General features: G+C 34.9%; 1 protein-coding gene across 2 annotated transcripts in view; it reads left to right on the forward strand.

The window, feature by feature from the left end:
- Positions 1 to 13,706, forward strand: part of VPS13C (vacuolar protein sorting 13 homolog C (S. cerevisiae)) — a 187,757-nt gene that overhangs the window by 54,355 nt on the left and 119,696 nt on the right. For both annotated transcript variants that reach the window (XM_011940470.1, XM_011940469.1), the window contains 6 exons: positions 2,761 to 2,890; positions 3,490 to 3,584; positions 8,652 to 8,794; positions 9,659 to 9,851; positions 11,238 to 11,352; positions 12,000 to 12,136. In XM_011940470.1, coding sequence (XP_011795860.1) covers positions 2,761 to 2,890; positions 3,490 to 3,584; positions 8,652 to 8,794; positions 9,659 to 9,851; positions 11,238 to 11,352; positions 12,000 to 12,136 — 813 coding nt within the window. The remainder of the gene's footprint in view (positions 1 to 2,760; positions 2,891 to 3,489; positions 3,585 to 8,651; positions 8,795 to 9,658; positions 9,852 to 11,237; positions 11,353 to 11,999; positions 12,137 to 13,706) is intronic.

Raw genomic sequence — 13,706 nt, forward strand, 5'->3', positions numbered from 1 at the left:
TGCTAAATAGTATTCCATTCTGTGCATATACCAGAATTTGCTTCACTATTTCTCACTGGTTATATTTAATTGTAAGTGACTCTACAATGAATAGCCTTATCTCTGCATTTTTTCAAACATCCCTTATTTTCTCACAGGCAAATTCCCCAAGGTACAAGTTGTTAGGTCAGAAAGTATGACTGTTTTGAAAGGTATTTGCTGTTGCTGGGGATTGTTCCTATGAAAGAGAGGAATGAATCAATTTAATTTTAATCCTCCACGACTTAAGTTGCTTTAGCTTAAATGTGTATTCTTAATATCAGCTACAGTTGCTTAAAAAGTGAAGAAAGAGTACTAATTATGAGATGCAGTAGACAAAGAATGATGGATGTAGAAGAGAATACAATTAGATCCATCTAACATTGATTTTTTTCATTGTAATGGAAAGTACGTAGGGCCAGAGTTTAAAATGCAGGCAGAGGATTGGCTGAAGTTATTTACCATGGGCACTTAGCTGAACAGAGAAGGAAGTGAAGGCAACAAGGGGTAATTGAGGAAAAGGGAAAGGGCTCTGCATTCGTCTTCATATTAGGTCTCATTTGTATATTTTAATTTATTTTTGGTCTCCCATATATGTATATATGTTTTGAAATAACTATAGATTTATAATAAGTTGCAAAGATAGTTCACAGAGGCCCTGTGTACCCTTCACCCAGTTTCTCCCAATAGTTACATCTACGTAATTATAGAACAATACCCAAACCGAGAATTTGACATTGGTATGATGTGTGTGTATAGTTCTGTGACAGCTTTCATATTTTTAAATGTTAATTCTTATTTATTTTTATGTGGGGATTGACAAACATAGGAAAACTTTTCTTCACTTTTCTTTGTTACTTCATTTTCTTCATAGCCTTTCCTATTGTTTGAAATTATTATTTTTGATTGTGTGCTTTCCTACTAATTCATCTCTTTTTCTCTTTATTATATCTAAAATTTTCAGTTTATTTTGAAATTCCTTGAAATTTGTAGTGTGCTGATCACACCTTTAAGATTTCAATGCTAATGCTAATAATGGCTTTATCTTTCTTTTAAAGGTTATTAGATATTTAGAGATTTGGGAGGAAGTTGAATGTTGGAATTTGTTGCCATATTATCTTGATGTCTCTTATCAGGATATTTTTAAAAGGTTAATTTCGGTTAATTAATTTTTTCCAAAATAAAAAGGCTTCTTTCCCCCAAAGTGTAAAAAAATGTATTATCTATTTTTATAAAGAATAATTTTTATGGTAGCTAAGAAGATGGTAACAATGAAAAAACACAGTTTAGTGCCTGCCCTTTTAAAACTTAAAACTATCAGTTTGGTTAAAAGAGATGTTAACAAAATATCCAAATGCTTTATAGCTTTTTCTGCATTTAGATTTATAAAGACTATTTATAAATTCATCTATTTATTAAGTCTCAGTATCTAAGAGAGGTTTAAATTTGAAGTCTCTGGTTGCATTTTCCCTAAAAGAATTCATAGAAGATTCTAAAAAGCAGAAACACTCAGATATACATTTAATTGGGTGTCATTTCCAAAATAGCTCAGTTTCATCTATTTGTGAAACTGTTGAAGCAATTAATTTTCTGTATCATGATCTCTGCTGTTGAAGGAAACTAGTTTGTTGTCACCTCAGTGGTTCTGAACCTTGGCTGCATGTTAGAATCACCAGGGGAATTAAAAAAAAAAAAAAACAGTGCTTACCTAGAACCCACTCTCTCAAGATTTGATTTAATTGTTGTGTGGTGGGGCTTTGGTTTTGGCATTTTTTCTCATAAAGCTTCTAGATGATTCTTTTGTGCAGCAAGGGTTGAATACTACTGAGCTGTGGTATCCACAGTAGCTGATTTGTCATTCATTTTCATCTTGCAGTTTCAAACAGGGCTTGAAAATGTACACACTCATTCATAGCTTGTGACAAAAGTTTAACATTTTGCCCATCCTTAGTCTTTACATTCACCAATCAAACCTATTCTCTTTGCTATAGAATTCAACTCTTTACTTTCATCTTCTCTTTTGTATTATTCCACTTTTTATTACACACAGAGGCTTACAGTATGTTATCCATTCACTACCATTTTAAAATACTTTAAGTGGAAAAGTTATTGAAATTTACTTATTCAGGGAATGAGAACATAGAATCTAAATTACTTATCCCCTTTATTTTCTTTATCCGTTTTCTGCCTTTGGTTATTCATCTATATTTCTCTGAAAAGTGGGAAAGAGAAGGAGCGATAGAAAATCTAGTCAGGATTTGTTGAAAAAAGAGAGTGAAATGGGATTCAAGGAGTATTTTAATTTATATCCCTCCTTCTGCCATTGTCTTAGCAAGCCAGCAATATATATGAATTCTGAAATATAATTGTTTCAAATTAATACTTTTTTGGGTGTGTTCCCTTTCAAGGAACTTTTCATTTTATAAACATGCAGTTCTAGTGGCTCCTTAACTTAAAAATTTGGAAGTAACGTTGCTTAGAAATATTTTAGTTGGAACCTTAACTATATAGCTCATAACATGCAGCCTCGTCAAAATGCTTTCAGTTGGTGTGAGAAGTATTAATAAACTAACAGGGGGACTACATTTAACTAAATTATGTTGTGAGCATCATTTAAGATCTTGACTGGTTCAATCTTACGTAGCGTTAAAGAAAAAATGAACCATTGTTTTTTTCCAGGCTATACCTGAAAATGAAGAGGGCAACATTCTTCAAGTAAATTTTTTAATTTTTATTTTTTAGGTGATTCGGTCTGGGCAAAAATTAAGGAAAAAGTCTGCTGACACAGGCGAGAAACGTGGAGGCTGGTTTAGTGGGTTTTGGGGTAAGAAAGAGTCTAAGAAAAAGGACGAAGAATCATTGATTCCTGAAAGTAAGTTCCAAGTCAGATAAGTTATTGTATAGTGTTAAGTGAAAAATAAAAAAACAGAAAACAAAAAAACACTATGTAAATTATATCTTCCTGTTGAATTTTATTTTGAAATACATTTGAAATAAATTAGCTCGGTATAGCAAATATATAAGCAGACACATCAGGCTAGTATATTCCTATGTTTGTCTAAAATAAAACTTAGACTAAAATAAAACTTTGATTTTTTGTTTGTGGAATAATATTTATGTCAAATTTTAAATGTTTATATTTAGAGGTCTCAACATTTAGCATTTTTTGTTACCTTTTACGTAGATATTTAATTACAAGTTTCGCTTAAGTTTTAAAATACTTAGGGAATTCTGAAATCCTTACATTAGAACTGAATTTCCTTAATGGTGTCTCTTTGCCTTTTCTTGACCTTAGCAAGCAAATAGAATATGTTTTGTCAAAGTTGTAGTATATTAGCGGATATTACCTGGCTAATTTTACTTTAGCGTTTGTGTCTGTTGATTTCAGGATACTTGTTAGTTTGGTTAGTCTTTTTAGTTGTATCTGTAAAATGGAAGCAATTAATTTCTTAAAATGTTGTTTTTTCATAGCTATTGATGACCTTATGACTCCAGAGGAAAAAGATAAACTCTTCACTGCCATTGGTTATAGTGAGAGTACTCACAACCTAACTTTACCTAAGCAGGTAATTATTTAAGTGGTTTAAAGGAATTTTGTCTCATTATACTATATTAGATTCAATTGGGTTAGAGTTACTGATTTTTTTTAAGTAATAAAAATGTTTTCAATTCCACTCTGCTACTTAATGGTTAAATGCTTTCAGTCAGGTTCTCTCTCCAACTTTATTTTATTTTTATTTTTTTGAGATGGCGTCTTGCTCTGTTGCCCAGGCTGGAGCGCAGTGGTGTGATCTTGGCTCTGCCTCCTGGGTTCAAGCGATTCTCCTGCCTCAGCCTCCTGAGTAGCTGGGATTACAGGCACCCACCACCCCGCCTGGCTAATCTTTATATTTTTAGTAGACACGGGGTTTCGCCATGTTGACCAGGCTGGTCTCGAATTCCTGACCTCGGATGATCTGCCATCCTCAGCCTCCCAAAGTGCTGGGATTACAGGTGTGAGCCACTGTGCCCAGCCTCCAACTTTAGATTTAAGTAGTTTTAGTGAACGTAAGAATAACCTGACAAAAGTACTTATTATAGTGCTAAATAGAATCTTAAAAAAATTTTATCCTAAGGAATTTTTTTCAAATTCTGAAGCATAACATATATAAAAGAGAAAGCAAAACCAAAATATCCTGCCTATTTGACTAAAAAGGGAACAGTGTTTAATTATTATGAAGGTCAAGATTTAGAATATTGCTGTCACCTTAGAAGCCCATTCGTCCCCCATCATTGCTTCTCCAAAGGTAACCATTATCCTGATTTTTATGGTAATCGTATCTTTTATTTCTTTTTGTTTTTTACTACCAACACTGTTATTTTGTTTTCATTGTATGAATATACTGTAATTTCTTATCTATTTCCTGTAGATATATATGTTTGTAGTTTCTGGTTTTGGCTACTGCAGATAACACTGCTATGAATATACTTGTACAAGTCTTTGGTGGAGATACGTTTTTATTTCTCTTGAGTTAAATATCTGGGAGTAGAGTTGCTGGGTCATAGGGTGAATATGTATAACTTTTCTAAAAAATGGCAAACACTTCTCTGAAAGTTGTAATATTTTATATTCCTACCACTAGTTCCAGATGCTACATATTCTTGCCACATTTGATATTGTCAGGCTTTTTAATTTTAGCCATTTTAGCGGATTTGATATGTTCCTCGACTATAGTTTTAATTTGCGTTTTCCTAATGACTAATGATGTTGTTATGGTTAGGCTTTTGTGTCCTCACTCAGATCTCATCTTGAATTGTAATCCCCATAATCCACCCCTCTCTGCCATCAAGGGAGAGACCAGGTGGTAATAATTGAGTAATGGGGGTGGTTTCCACCACACTGTTGTGATAGCGAGTTAATTCTCATGAGATCTGATGGTTTTATAAGGGCCTCTTCCTCCTTCACTCAACACTATTCCTTCCTGCCACCTTGTGAGGAAGGTACCTTGCTTCCCCATGGCCTTCTGCCATGATTTTGTTTCCTGAGGCCTCCCAGCCATGCTGAAAGATAGTCAATTAAACCTCTTTCCTTTATAAATTACCCAGTCTAGGGCAGTTCTTTATAGCAGTGTGAAAACAAACTAATACAGATGTTGACTGTCTTTTCATGTCTTATTGGCCGTCTCTATTTGTTCATGTGTGATTTTTGGTCATTTTTAAATTGGGTTGTTTGTCTTTTTATTGTTGTTTGTGGAAGTTATTTATATATTTGCATACAAGACTTTTGTTGTGTTTGTGTATAGATATAGATATGCACATTTTGCTATCGGTGCATGTATAAATTTTTCAATTTGTGGCTTGCCTCTTGATTTTCTTAATGGTAGTTATTTATGAGAAACAATTTTAATTTTCTACTGATGAAGTCTTTTTTTTTATGGTTACTGCTAACATTAGATCTATTCAAGAAGCCTTTGCCTACCTCAGAGTCACAAAGATACTCTCCTATGTATTCTTCCTGGAAACTTTATGGGGTTCTGGGTTTTATCTTGAGTATTCATCTTAAAATAATTTTTGTATTTGGAGTGGCATGTGGGTTGAGGTTTATTTTTTCCCTATGTTTATCCAGTTGTTTGAGCAGTATTTTAAAAAGACTTCATTTTTTTTCTTATTGAATTGAGTTGTCCCTTTGGTTGAAAATAAGTTGACTTTATATGTGTGGATATAGTTTTAGACTCTCATTGAACTCTTTGTCTATTTTTACACTTATGGCCCCAATCTTGATGCTGTGGTTTGGCTGTGTCCCCACCGAACTCTCACCTTGAATTGTAATAATCCCCACGTGCCAAGGGTGGGGCCAAGTGGAGAAAATTGAATGATTGGGACCGTATCTCCCATACTGTTTTCATGGTATTGAGTAAGTCTTGTGAGATCTGATGGTTTTATACATGGGAGTTCCCCTGCACAAGCTCTCTTGCCTGCTATGTCAGACATTGTCTTTGCTCTTCCCTTGCCTTCTGCCATGATTGTGAGGCCTCCCCAGCCATGTGGAACTGTGAGTCCGTTAAACCTCTTTCTTTGATAAATTATCCAGTCTCAGGTATATCTTTACTAGCAGCATGAGAATGGACTAATGTACTTATTATTATAGTTTTATAAGTCTTAAAGTAAGACTTGTTTTTCTTTTTTTTTGAGACGGAGTCTCGCTCTGTCGCCCAGGCTGGAGTGCAGTGGTGTAATCTCAGCTCACTGTAAGCTCCGCCTCCTGGGTTCATGCCATTCTCCTGCCTCAGCCTCCCATGGAGCTGGGACTACAAGTGCCTGCCACCACGCCCTGCTCATTTTTTGTATTTTTAGTAGAGATGAGGTTTCACTGTGTTAGCCAGGGTGGTCTCGAACTCCTGACCTCGTGATCTGCCTGCCTCAGCCTACCAAGTGCTGGGATTACAGGCGTGAGCCACCATGCCTGGCCTCTTTTTTTTTTAAGAGTGTTTTGGCTATTTTAGGCCTTTTCCACTTATATGTACCTTTTAGAATCATCTTATCAGTGTTTTCAAAAGTACATGCTGCTTTTGTTAGAGATTACATTGAATCTGTAAATTATTATGGGGACAGTTGTAATTTTAGCAATATTGAATATTCCAGTCATATAATTCCTTTTTGTGTCTCTGACCATCTGTCAGTAATTTTCCTTCTACTTGAACAATGCCAATTATATTATTTTGTTAAATGCAGTTCTGCTGGTGACAAGTTTTTAAATTTTTTTTTTGTTTTTCTGAAAATGTCTATTTTTCCTTATTTCTTGAAGGATACTTCTGTGTATAGAATTCTAGGTTGTTAATGATTTTCTGAGTTTTGAAGATATAATTTCATTGTTGTTAGGCCTGCATTTTCTTTTGTGTATTCAGCTGTTAGTCTTACTATATCACTTTGAAGGTAATTTCCACCCATCTCTCTCATTTTTCTATTTTTAAGAAAATCTTTTTACCTTAGATTTTCAGTAATTTTACTGTGATGTGACTAGATATGTATTCATTTTTGTTTATACTGTTTGGACTTCTTCCTGTTTGGACATCTTGAGGTTTCATCAATATTGGAAAAAAATCCTCACTTCCCAGTTTTATTTCCCATCATTCTTTTATACTTCATCCTTTGGGACTTCTAATGTACATAGTAGGCTCTTTTCATAATATCATGTGTGTCTTATTTTCTCTGAGGTATTTCCAAGTTCTTTATTTGTTTATTCTTTGGCTAGTTGCCTCTTAATTCTCTCTTCAGCTCTTTGTATATTACTGTTAAACTCATTTATTGAATTCTTAATTGGTTTTTGTCTATTTCAGTTCTTGAATTTCTATTTGGTTCTTTTTTTATAGCTTCCAAGTTCTTTGCTAACATGCTGTTTTATCTTTCATGTTTTTGACCCTAATAAATCTAGTAGTCTGAGTAAGTCTAAAATTAGACTCTTGATGTCTAGAGCTCCTGTGAATATATTTTCTGTTGTTTCTGCTGGTTTTTGTTCCAACTGGTCATGAATCTAGTGAGTCTGTGTGTGTGTGTGTGTGTGTGTGTGTACGTGTGTGTGTGAGTGTGTGTGTATGTGTGTACGTGCACCAATCCTTGTTACTGTAGGTATTGAGATGATTTGATGGCGTGCTGCCAGATCATGGGAGTTTGCGTGCTTCCAGTTCACCTTTACTCTTATGATATAACCCTTTAGGGTCCCAGGCAAAATAATGTGTTTTATCAGTGCTTTTACCTTTTGATGGGACGTGGTTTCCAATTTTGACCCTGCTAGCCTAGCTTCACTGCCCCTAGGCTGTCCCCTCTGAAATTTCCGAATACCTCTAGGAGAAGCAGGTCCCCAGATTCCAGGATCATCTCCCTGGTTCTCTGTTTTACCTTCAATCTTGACTCAGTAATTTTGGGGTCAGGATTTATTTTCTCAGTGTCTTACTAACTCTGCACAGCAATCAAGCAGATGTTTTTCCTTCAGCCACAGGATTATTCTGAAATACTTAGTTTGTTTCAGAAAAAGCTGCTGAATTGAATATGCCACAAAATGTTTTGTAATTGTTTCATTGTTATAACCTGTAAAACTAAGAGAAGGCTGGGTACGGTGGCTCTCGCCTGTATTCCTAGCACTCTGGGAGGCTGGGGTGGGCAGATCACTTGAGGTCAGGAGTTCGAGACCAGCCTGGCCAACATGGTGAAACCCCGTCTCTACTAAAAACACAAAACTTAGCTTGGCATGGTGATGGGCACCTGTGATCCCAGCTACTTGGGAGGCTGAGTCAGGAGAATCGCTTGAACCCGGGAAGTGGAGGTTGCAGTGAGCTGTGATTGTGCCACTGCACTCCAGCCTGGGCAACAGAGCAAGACTGTGTCTCAAAAATAAAATAAAACTTCAGAGAAATGAATTTCTAGATCTTTTGTAAGCATCCTATTTGAGTGGACAATTTTATATTGAATTTTCTAATTTATAGTGAATACATTTGCAAAAGAAGAATTTTTCCTTTATGATGAGCATATGGATGCCAGAACCTACCATGTTCTATTTGTTAGGCTGCTTTATAATTCAACAAATTTAAATAAGAAATTATTAAAGAAAGTAATAATTATTTAAACTTTAACAATTTAATTTTATTCTTTCTGTATAGTATGTTGCCCATATAATGACCCTGAAGTTAGTAAGCACCTCTGTTACGATAAGAGAAAACAAGAATATTCCAGAAATACTAAAAATTCAGATAATTGGGCTGGGCACTCAAGTATTTCAGCGACCAGGAGCACAAGCACTTAAGTAAGTTTTTAAAAATTTATTTCAATTTTTATTTTTAGTTATAGTTTTAGGCAAAAAATGAGGTGTGTTATTCAGGATTAAAAATGATTAATGCCAGCTCTTCTTTAATTTCTCTTTCATGTATATGTCAAGATAGTCTTTATATATTTGCTTTTGTTTTGTTATGGCGCTGTATGGGTATTTCATCATTTGTTCTGCCCTCCCTCCTTTCGTTTGTGCATATTTATTGGATAGTATTTAATTTATAGGCTCAATACCGTGAAAGCTATGGACAAGTACAGTAAGTTTTTGTTTTCAAGAAATGTATGCTATAGCTGATAAAAGATATGCAAGAAGTTAATAATTTGAGAACTATATGACATTAGACAGCTCTAGGGTGAGAAGGTATTGTAAAATTAAATGCCTCATAGTTAATGCTACACAGGCTTAGTTGTGGAAGAGAATAACTGAGCTAGGAGAAGGTCCAGGTTAGCCGAATGGAAATGACTAGGAGAAGCTGGAATGGAGTAAGATGGTATTAAGGGTGGCATAGAAGTAGGGAGAGGAGTTCATCAATGTCATGTGATCATACAGCAATGTCATGTGATTCATACAACAGTGATCAGAACTTTTACAGTATTCTAAAGTTGGCTAAAGTGAGTTTTTCATGTAGATGAAAGGAGTTAATTAAAACAACAAGAGCAGCAAACCAGATTGTGTGTGAGCAATTGAATGCCTGGATAAGAAGGTTGAGCTTCAGCTTTGGATAATGTGCATGGATGGTCCTGGTTCTCAAAAAAGTGTTTAAAGGGAAATTTGTATTTTAGCCCATTAGATTACAAAAGACCTTATCTGTATCTTTCCTTGTTCTTCATTGGATTATAGGGTAGAAGCAAAATTAGAACACTGGTATATAACAGGTTTGAGACAGCAGGATATTGTACCATCACTTGTGGCTTCAATTGGTGACACTACATCATCCTTGCTTAAAATTAAATTTGAAACCAATCCAGAGGATAGTCCTGCTGACCAGACTCTGATTGTTCAGTCTCAGCCTGTGGAGGTCATCTATGATGCTGTAAGTGCAAGGAGAAAGTAACTCTTTGTTTAAACCATCTTATACTTCTGACATATTCAAAAATAAAATGTAAGCATCCTATTTGAGTGGACAATTTTATATTGAATTTTCTAATTTAAAGTGAATAAATTTGTAAAAGAAGAATTTTTCCTTTATGGTGAGCATATGGATACCAGACATTTTCTTATTTCTCCTCTTTCATATTTAACATTTATTTACTTAATAGGTAAGTTTCCTAATAGGTTTTTCTTGTTTCAAAAGCAGTACATGTTCAGGAGCTAATTTTGATTTTTTCATATGCAATACATTTTTCCCTACTGCAAGGTTTATTTATCTATGCTTATATTAAATTTAAAAAAATCTAATATACTTTAAAAAATTCTTGTTTATTTGCCAAGTACTCCCAAATTGTTACATGTTGACTTCCTACTCCAGTTCTTTTTTGTGTATTTTCTCTTTTCTTTCGATGTTTGGAACAAATTCAAAGAGCTTTAGGAGTGATTAAAAGAATTTTAAATATTGTTAACATGGAAAAAAGCATTGGTGTTTAGATGTTATTGGAAATGCTGGCTCAGGTTCTGTATCTATGACTTTACCTTTTTCAGGCTATCTTACCTACCATCTCAAGTTAGTCAGCAATATGGATATGGTTCACTACTCATTGCATCACTTGTAGTTTCACCCCACCTTGTTGAGATCCGTGATGTAATTTTACTTTACGATTGCAAGCTAAATTCACAGTGTGTGTGTGTGTGTGTGTGTGTGTGTGTGGATCGGCGGAGGGGAGGCAGTATATAAAGACTGCAGAACTCATTATATTTTATAATTAAAAAATTTTAATTGTGGTAAAATACACATAACTCAATTTAACATCTTAACTGTTTTTAAGTTTACAGTTCAGTAATGTTAAGTACATTCACATTGTTAAACAACCAGTCTCCAGAACTGTTTTCATCTTGGAAAATCTCTGATTTTTTAAAAGTTTAAATTTGGCATGTAGGTAAGAGCTAAATGGCTTTCTTCCTCTTGTCTAAACTTCAGAGTGCAAGGGAGTCTAATTACAGTATAGAGAAGTAGAGTTTCACCTTCTGACTAATTGGAGGCTAAAACTAGAAGTAATGTCTGCTGCTACATCCATATGACACTATAGAACATACTTTACACCTTAATGATATATGCATATTTGTTGCCTCTCCAGTAAGCTTGCTTAGGCTCTTCCTTTCTCCAGGTTCTCTTTTACTCCAAGGGGAGATGTAGTTGGACAGAATATCTTTGGAGTTCCACAGTTCAAAACTACAGCTGTTTAGAATTGAGGTGAAACTTTAAAGTTTACAACATGGAAAGAACTATGTGTAACTTGGTTATATTAAAAAATTTTTGTTATAGAAAACTGTCAATGCAGTGGTTGAATTCTTTCAATCAAATAAGGGTTTGGATCTTGAGCAAATAACATCAGCAACATTGATGAAGCTAGAAGAAATTAAGGAGAGAACAGCTACAGGTAAAGAATTTGAGTGTCTACATGAGCATCAGCTAAGCTTTAAAAGTTTTGTCTACTTTAATGTAAACATTGTGTTCGAAATATTATGTTGCTTTTTTTCTTTATTTTAAACTCAGACTGTATTACAGTATAGAGTAGACATGGCTTACTCAAAGTCAAATATACTTGTTAGACTGGGTGAGAAAGAGCATAATATGGGGTACAGACGATTCTTCCTGCCATTACAGTCAAGAAGTTGTGCTTCAGAATGAGCTTGAGGTGGAAAACAACCCTCCATCTCAGTTCTTAAGAAACTGTTCATCACACTGTGTGTGAATATAGTTTGAAAGATACTTACTTTTGTATAACATGGCCTCTAAACTCAAGCCAACTATTTTATCCAGTTCCTTAACCAAGGAAATAATAAATTCTTCTATCCTACGTAAAATACTAGCTATGTTGGGTTTACTATACTGTGCTATAATAAATTGTTTCCTACTGGCTATATACAATTTTCACCTTACATGCTGAATTGAGAATCTGATTTGTGAGAAAAGCTAATACTCCTTTGTAATACTTTTCAAGTAAAATTCTTATTCTAGTTGTTAATAATATGATTACATATTTCAACTTGACCATTTAATGTCATTATTTCTTACCTTCTTTAGGACTTACACATATTATTGAAACTCGAAAAGTCCTTGATTTAAGGATAAATCTGAAGCCTTCTTATCTAGTAGTTCCACAGACAGGTTTCCACCATGAAAAGTCAGATCTTCTGGTTTTAGATTTTGGTACATTTCAGGTAGGTATATATGCATTTTTTTGTCTGCCCATCTTTGACCTGTTTGCTAGCTAACTCTCCAGTAGTTTGCTGTTTTTTTCTTCAGAGTTCACTAAACTAAATGTAGACTTATTTTTTTAATCTGTTTTTCAAGCCTAGCTTGGAGTAGTTTATATATGTTTTATGACTATTAAAACAAAAAACCTCCACATTTTCTGTAATGGTAGGTGATTTGACAGTAAGAACTGGATTACCTCTGTCTTTTCCTAATTAGAAAGAAGCATTTCTGTTTTCATACCAGGGCTTAATTGTACAGTGTTATTTGTTGCCTATATATTTTGACAAGAGGAAATTGTACGTATATGAATATATGTTTATTAAACCACCGTCGGTAACTAAGTAGAGCAAGATAACTTTTGGATTTTGGATTTTGAATCTCGTAGAAATCCAAGCCTCCAGTAAAAGGTGACAATTTCAAATATATGAGGGGACTTTGAAAAGTTTGTGGAAAAATGAAATTAAAGGATAAAAATAAAAAACATAAACTTTGTTTCTCAACATAAGATCCATCAAGTTCAAGACACTTTTGTAAGTGATGATACCAGCCGTTTAGTCCATCCCTCAAGGATTGAAGGTCCTGGGAATTTAATCATGTCATTGTAGTCTTTTCTACATTACTAATTGAGGAAAAATAGGTGCTGTTTATAGATTTTTTTTTTTTAAGATAAGGAAACCAAAAAAGTTAGAAGGAGCCAAATTAGGACTGTAAGGTGGGCACCTAATGATTTCTCATAGAAAATCTTACAAAAACTGCCCTCATTTGATGAGAGGAATGAGCAGAAGGAGCATTGTGGTGAAGAAGGACTCTCTGGTGAAGTTTTCCTGGGTGTTTTTCTGCTAAAACTTTGGTTGACTTTCTCAAAACGCTGTCATAATAAGTAGATGCTATCGTTCTTTGGCTCTCCAGAAAGTCAACAAGCAAAATGCCTGGAGCATCCCCAAAAAGTGTTGCCATCACCTTTGCTCTTGACTACTCTACTTTTGCTTTGACCGGACCACTTTCACATCATAACCATTGCTTTAATTGTGATTTGTCCTTAAGATCATACTGGTAAAGCCATGTTTCATCTCTTTGTTTTTTTTGAGACAGAATCTTGCACTGTCGCCCAGGCTGGAGTGCAGTAGTGCAGTCTTGGCTCACTGCCACCTTCGCTTCCTGGGTTCAGGTGTTGCTCTTGCCTCAGCCTTGCAAGTAGCTGGGATTACAGGCATACGCTACCACACCTGGCCAATTTGTGTATTTTTAGTAGAGATGGGGTTTCACCATGTTGGCCAGGCTGGTCTTGAACTCCTGACCTCAAGTGATCCGCCCACCTCGGCCTCCCAAAGTGCTGGGATTACAGACGTGAGTCCCCTTGCCCATACCATGTTTCATTTCTTATTATAATTCTTTGAAGAAATGCTTCTGGATCTTGATCCCACACTTGTTTTTAAAATTTCCATCAAAAGCTCTACCCTTGTCTGTAGCTGATTTGAGCGCAGTGGTTTTGGCTTCTGTTGATTAAAAAGTTGTCTCAACTTTAATTTTTCA

Source organism: Colobus angolensis, unplaced genomic scaffold (genome assembly GCF_000951035.1).
Source record: "Colobus angolensis palliatus isolate OR3802 unplaced genomic scaffold, Cang.pa_1.0 Scaffold19, whole genome shotgun sequence".
Taxonomy (NCBI): Eukaryota; Metazoa; Chordata; class Mammalia; order Primates; family Cercopithecidae; genus Colobus; species Colobus angolensis.